At 45.8% G+C, this 5995-nt stretch overlaps 1 protein-coding gene and 1 long non-coding RNA gene across 4 annotated transcripts in view; both read right to left on the bottom strand.

Annotated features, from left to right (window-relative positions):
• LOC109305244 overlaps positions 1-4037 on the bottom strand; it is an 11102-nt gene extending 7065 nt beyond the window's left edge. The window contains exons 1-2 of the long non-coding RNA XR_002099600.1: positions 4027-4037; positions 1100-1102 (exon numbers count right to left, since the gene is read on the bottom strand). This is a non-coding gene — a long non-coding RNA (uncharacterized LOC109305244). The remainder of the gene's footprint in view (positions 1-1099; positions 1103-4026) is intronic.
• Positions 1-5871, bottom strand: part of RHPN1 (rhophilin Rho GTPase binding protein 1) — a 73038-nt gene extending 67167 nt beyond the window's left edge. For all 3 annotated transcript variants that reach the window (XM_019528251.1, XM_019528253.1, XM_019528252.1), the window contains exon 1: positions 5775-5871. In XM_019528251.1, the coding sequence (XP_019383796.1) occupies positions 5775-5864 (90 nt within the window). In that variant the 5' untranslated portion in view covers positions 5865-5871. The remainder of the gene's footprint in view (positions 1-5774) is intronic.
• Positions 5872-5995: the final 124 nt, after the last annotated feature.

Here is a 5995-nt window from a genome sequence, read left to right as displayed (position 1 = left end):
CCTGTTGTGTGCGTGTGGCTGGTTTCATGTTCAATTTCAAATACTCTAGAAGGGCTGTGTTTTTTAAAATAAATTCAATGAGATGCTGCAGCTAGTAAAGAGACCAAAATGCTGGCTTGCATCCATAGATGCTTCTCAAGCAAGTCCCGGGACGTCATTCTCTCCTTGTACTTGGCCTTGGTGAGGCCGCAGCTGGAGTACTGCATCCAGTTTTGGGCCCCACAATTCAAAAAGGATGTGGAGAAGCTTGAGAGAGTGCAGAGAAGAGCCACGCACATGATCAGAGGTCAGGAAAACAGACCTTACGACGACAGGCTGAGAGCCATGGGGCTCTTTAGCCTGGAAAAGTGCAGGCTCAGGGGTGAACTGATGGCCACCTATAACTTTATCAGGGTGACAACCAGTACCTGGGGGAACATTTGTTCACCAGAGCGCCCCAAGGGATGACAGGGTCGAACGGTCATAAACTACTGCGAGACCATTTCAGGCTGGACATAAGGAAGAATTTCTTTACTGTCCGAGCCCCAAAGGTCTGGAACAGCCTGCCATCAGAGGTGGTTCAAGCACATACACTGAACACCTTCAAGAGCAAACTGTATGCTTATCTTGCTGAGATCCTATGACCCCAGCTGACTTCCTGTCCTTTGGGTGCAGGGCTGGACTCGATGATCTTCTGAGGTCCCTTCCAGCCCGAATGTCTATGAAACTATAGGGCTGTCTGTGCTGGATGCACCCTGGTCATGAATAAGATGTAGTCTGGAAATGAAAGGAGGTTTCTAACCATGAGGTTCTGAAACAGACTTTCCCTGGGAACAGAAGCAGCAAAACAACCTTCCTGATCTTGACGGAAAGCTTGATCAGCTTAAGGGATGGATTAAAGGATGCGGCTGTCGCAAGAGCAGGGAACTGGACTCGTTGGCCCGGTGAGTCCCTGCTGGTCCCGTGTTCCTATAGCCAGCACGGGCAGCAGTCACAAGCACACGAGTCCATAGGTCCGAAGCAGTCTCATGCCCAGCCAAGTGTTGCATAGAAGGGAATTTAAACAGCCCTCAAGTTAAAATGCAAGTTGGAGAAATTGAGAAATAGTAATTCTTGCCACCTGCTCATTTCCTGGTGAACTGCTTCAGCTGAAACTGCAAGCCCTGTTAAACTAAGAAGAGATGCATATAAAGGAGAACTTATGGGTGATAAGTGAGGTTGCACGTTGGGGTTATCAAAGGGAATTCATGACATACACTAGCGTAGGTCCAAAATGTTCATCCTCCAGAAGAGATCTCTGCCATACACTGAGAGAGGCCATTTTGATAGGGAGCAGCTGATGCTTTACAACACATGATCACTGTAATTTCTGCTCCTTAATCATCACCTAGCTACATGAAAAACAGCATTAGCTACTCCCGAGATTTTATTCCCTATTTGAGGTCATAACCCAAGTTCCCATGACATCACACGCAGCAACAGTACAGGATATCTCCAAGAAGGACCTATCACTGGCTCTGGGAACTTACTGATTTCAATCCCTTGCAACATCACAGCTACAAAACCTATCGTTTTTAACATCAGCAATTATGCCCAGAAACAGGCAACGCAGCAGACTTGTTGCAACACTTCTCTGTGCTGTGTTTCTATCACTCCTCCCTGTACTGGGCGAGGATCTGTGTAACTGCACACAGGCTGGAGCTGAGGAACTTGTATTTAAGTAATATGTTACAAAATAAACTTGGCTTCAGTTAACTTTCCTCTCTTTGTTAGACATTTTCAGTACCACAGATTGATTCAACTGGCACAAGCTGCTGCCTAGGCATTTTTTCAGAGAGCATTTTGTAAGGTTTATTTAGCAAAAACAGACTGCTGTACATCAAAAATAGAGACAAGACCAATTAAAGCATTCTTACTGCCCAAGCTCTGCCACCAGGCAATATGAGGCAAAAGCTTAATTTTACCAATCTAGAGTGATTTTAACTGGTAGCCCCTTCACTTGTATTGTCATATTCCCTTCATCGTGCTGATCAACCATGGAAATTAATTGCTCCAGGCAAAATATGCTACTTCGATAAAATTCCAGGAGAAATGCATCTGGTTCTCTATGACTCATTTTAGTCTGAGTCTCATTGCAAGTAAAGCCTAATTATTTCCAAGAAGGCCACAAAAGTGGTAGCTCTATATGACAGCGTCAGTATTATGGAGGGATAAAGCGATAGCACGACTATGATGTTTCACCTCTGAACTGCAAAGCTTGAATCCAGCCTAGGGCAATGATGATGGGTAACTTATAGTCAGACTGGTCCTAGCCCACCAGTTGAGAACGATCGCTCTAGGGAATCCAGAACAGCGATTCTCAACCAGGGTGCCACGGCATGTGTTAGGCGTGCAGACATGAATTACAAGATAAATCCAGAGATTTCAAATAGAAATGCAGAGCACTGAAAACGTTCTTCCTTGCTGGGGTCTTCCCAAATTCTCTGCAACAGAAGCACTGCTCTACTATTTTTCTGTAGTCAAAAAAAATAATGAAAACAAGGAGGTGGTATTTTCCCCAGAGATGCCTTAACTGTAACCACTGCTCTAGAACAAGTGTCCTGCATTTCTTTGTTCAACTTGCACCTAGAACAGACATTCATTTTAAAATACAAACATCTGCTTCACTTATCCAGATCCAACTTCAGCATAGAGCAAGCTATGCAAAAACAAAAGATATGCCCCCTTTTAATGATTTACAGGGGGCTGAAACTGGAAATGCTGACAAAGTTACTTGCTGCAGTACAAAGGTATTGCTGCTATGAACACAAGTCTATAGTCCCAACCAGCCAGCTGGATCGGTGCAAGTGGCCTCAGACAAGACCCTGAACTTGCTAGCTTGGGTTCTTATCCCGAAAAGGCTGTGCAACAAATGTGTAACATGGCTCCAGTTCAGGAATGCACTTGACAGAAAACTTATTCACTACTCAGGGTATCTGGGGTAATTAAGATATGCTTAAAATTTAGCATGTGCTTAAGTTCCATCCCAAACAGAAATGCTTTTGAATGGGGTCCTACGTGCAAAATCCAACAGACGGCAAGCAGGCTACTAACTGCAATATAAGCAATAATTAAAGCTTACTAAAATATGCTGTTCTTTTATTTTAAAAAGTAAACTGTCAGATGCTTTAAAACCAAAGTGGAGAATTTATCATAAAAAACTGATCACTGAGGCTTAATATATCAATGGAAATGGGCTTACTTTGATTGGGATTTATCTTTGACTACATTTGCCATCCAGGTACCATTGAAACGGAAGGAGAACAAGTAAGTGAAATGGATTAGAAACCGACCAGCCTGTTTTTACTGATTTTTGCTTCTTCCTTCAACTTCTGTATTTCATGTTATTGCATGACACAGATTTTAAAGCTTCCTGTATGATTTGTAATGCTTATGAGAGTTGCAGGTGATTTCTAGCCCTAGAGGATCTCCTTATGGAAGGACCAGCATTGGGAAAGCGCTGCAGCCTGTGGATATAGGCAAATCATGCAGGTGTGATATTTTCTCTGGTCTATTTACGTGGAGAAAGCCACCGTCACATCGTACTATAACATGTGCTAGGCAGACATCATTCCCAGTAATGATCTAATACACTAGTGGCCCCTGGTTTGCAGATAACATTGCTCACAAGACCCTCTGCCATTTCTCATGGCTACAGGAAATTAAAAAGTTAAAACAGAGACGGACAAGGAGAGCAAAGCCTGAAGCATGTTACTTGCTCAGACACCTGCGCTACACCGTCTAGAAACCTGTTGATAATACAGTTTCACTGCATTGCCTTCCATTAAAATGAACAGACTTACGGCTGTAAACTCTCCCCAAAATACTCCTGCTGCTGAATGAAAGGACAAATGAGTGTTTTTAAAGACTCCACATTTCCCGACCTGTAAAACCCAAACCCAAAGCTTGCAAACGCACTAAAAACAAAACAGCCGGTGGCATAAGCAGCGCTGCCGGCCTGTCATAAAAGCCAAGGCAGGAAGCCAAATCCACGCACCGGTAGGAAACAGGTGCATCCAAGCCTCAGTTACAAAATGTTATCCTGAGCAAAAGATAACTGCTACTGTAGTGTTGGAAATTCTTCTCCACAAAACAGTCGAGCCATAGCAACTGCATCCACACTTAAACGCACGTGAGCCATTCAGCAAAAAGGCTATTAATTCTTCTTTAAAAGAGCAGTGGTTCAGCTTGAATCTAGTCAGTTTTATTTTACTTTTAAGCTATTCCAAGGGCTGCATCCCACACTCTGACCTCCCCCTAACAAGCCCTGATGTCAATGTGTTTAGCTTTGTAACCATATTTTCCTATGAAAAATGTTGATCGCTCTCCTGTCACTACTTGAGATAATTCACACAACCACGACGGGTAGCTGATGGCTCACCCTAGGGAAAGAGTGAAAGTACATACAAAGTTAATGGGAAGACTCTTGCTCTTCTGTGCATCCTTATAAACACACTAGATCGGGGAGGGCTGAGAGGCTACATGCATGCCGCAAGTGGCACGAAACGGATGGAGGAGAGTGTAAGCAGCAAGTGGCAGGCAGGGAACAGTCAACTGGGCAGAGGAGGGCGAGCGGATGATGTGCAGCACATCCGCTGAAAAAGGTTGGCCCCCACTGCTGTAGATGAATCATCTTGCGTTGTAAAGTTCAACTCTGCCGCCTCCCTTTAAATGAAATCAGGATGCCCAGTGGCAACCTTAGGGGAGGTCAAACTGGGCAACCGTCTGGGGCCCCAAGCTTTTTTCGGAGTGAAGTTTTTGCAAGAAAGCGACTCGATTTGCATTTTAAAATGCTCGACTATTTATCCAATATTAAAAAGATCCAAGATACAGCTGTGGTGGGTTAATATTGTCCTGAGTACATACCTCTCAGGGGCCCCAAAGGACTCTCTGACCCAGGGCCCCAACAACCCTAAGGCCAACCCTGCGAACAGCAAAAACATTAGTATACATGACTCCAGATTCAATTGCTTTTTAGGTAGCAAAGTTTACTGCTTCACCCCAACAGCCCTTTCTTCAGGCGAGACACCGAACTCTCACGGGAATTCAGCCAACGCTAAGGCAGAGCTGTCTGCGGATATTAAAACTTAAACACTGCCATGATTTCCATCACATTAGCAAGCAGAAGCCCTCAGAAAAATCACAGCAAACAGGCCAACCCCTCCACATAAGTTTTGAAAGCCACATCTCACTATTATGCCACGGTTTTACAACTAGCAGTTTAAATGCAATACAACCAGCAAAGTATCCATGCTGCAGCCGTATCAAGGAAAAAGCAATCAGGACTCATGCTCGAGGTGACTATCTTTTACCAGAACAACTAGATTTTTGCAAATATTTTTTTTTTTGCAGAAAAAGCTAGTAGGTCTCGTAAAAGATAATCGCCTCTACTACAAGTCCCAATTGCTTTATACCACACACTAGAGACGCTGGAAAAAAAAACCAATTCCACCTACAGCGTCAACTCTTGTTGCTACCCTAAATATCCCCTGCTGCTTTTCAGCTGGCAGGCAGGATCTTCCCTGGCCGCACGGGTGGGTCAGCACGCGGAGACCGTGTGTGCAATGAACCCGCCAGCCCGTTTCGCTCGCAGAAAATATCTACGAACGCAGCACCTCGCTCCTTACGGAGAAAGAAGAGTATTTCCTGGGCTGGGGAGACGTTGCTGCCTCCAGGCCACTTTTTAGGGGTCCCGTCTTCCCCCCATGCAACATCTGGAAGCAATGCCCCCCCCCCATGCCCGCGGCGCCCCTCACCTTCCGGACGCTGCCTGTCTCCGGGGGCTGGCGCACGAGGTGACCCCCCGCGCCCTGGCTCTCCTCCTCCTCCTCCTCTGCGATCAGCATGGCTGGGGGCGCCGCGGCTGGGGGAGCTCTCCCCCACACTCCTTGGAAGCTGGGAGCCCCCCCTCACAGTCTGCAGGGGCAGCTGCCCCTCAGCCCTAAAGTCCTTGCCCCCCAGGTGCTGCCCCCCCCCC

This window comes from Gavialis gangeticus, unplaced genomic scaffold (genome assembly GCF_001723915.1).
Source record: "Gavialis gangeticus isolate Ggan-Ray unplaced genomic scaffold, GavGan_comp1, whole genome shotgun sequence".
Lineage (NCBI taxonomy): Eukaryota > Metazoa > Chordata > Crocodylia > Gavialidae > Gavialis > Gavialis gangeticus.
This window is presented reverse-complemented; position numbering and strand designations above follow the sequence as displayed.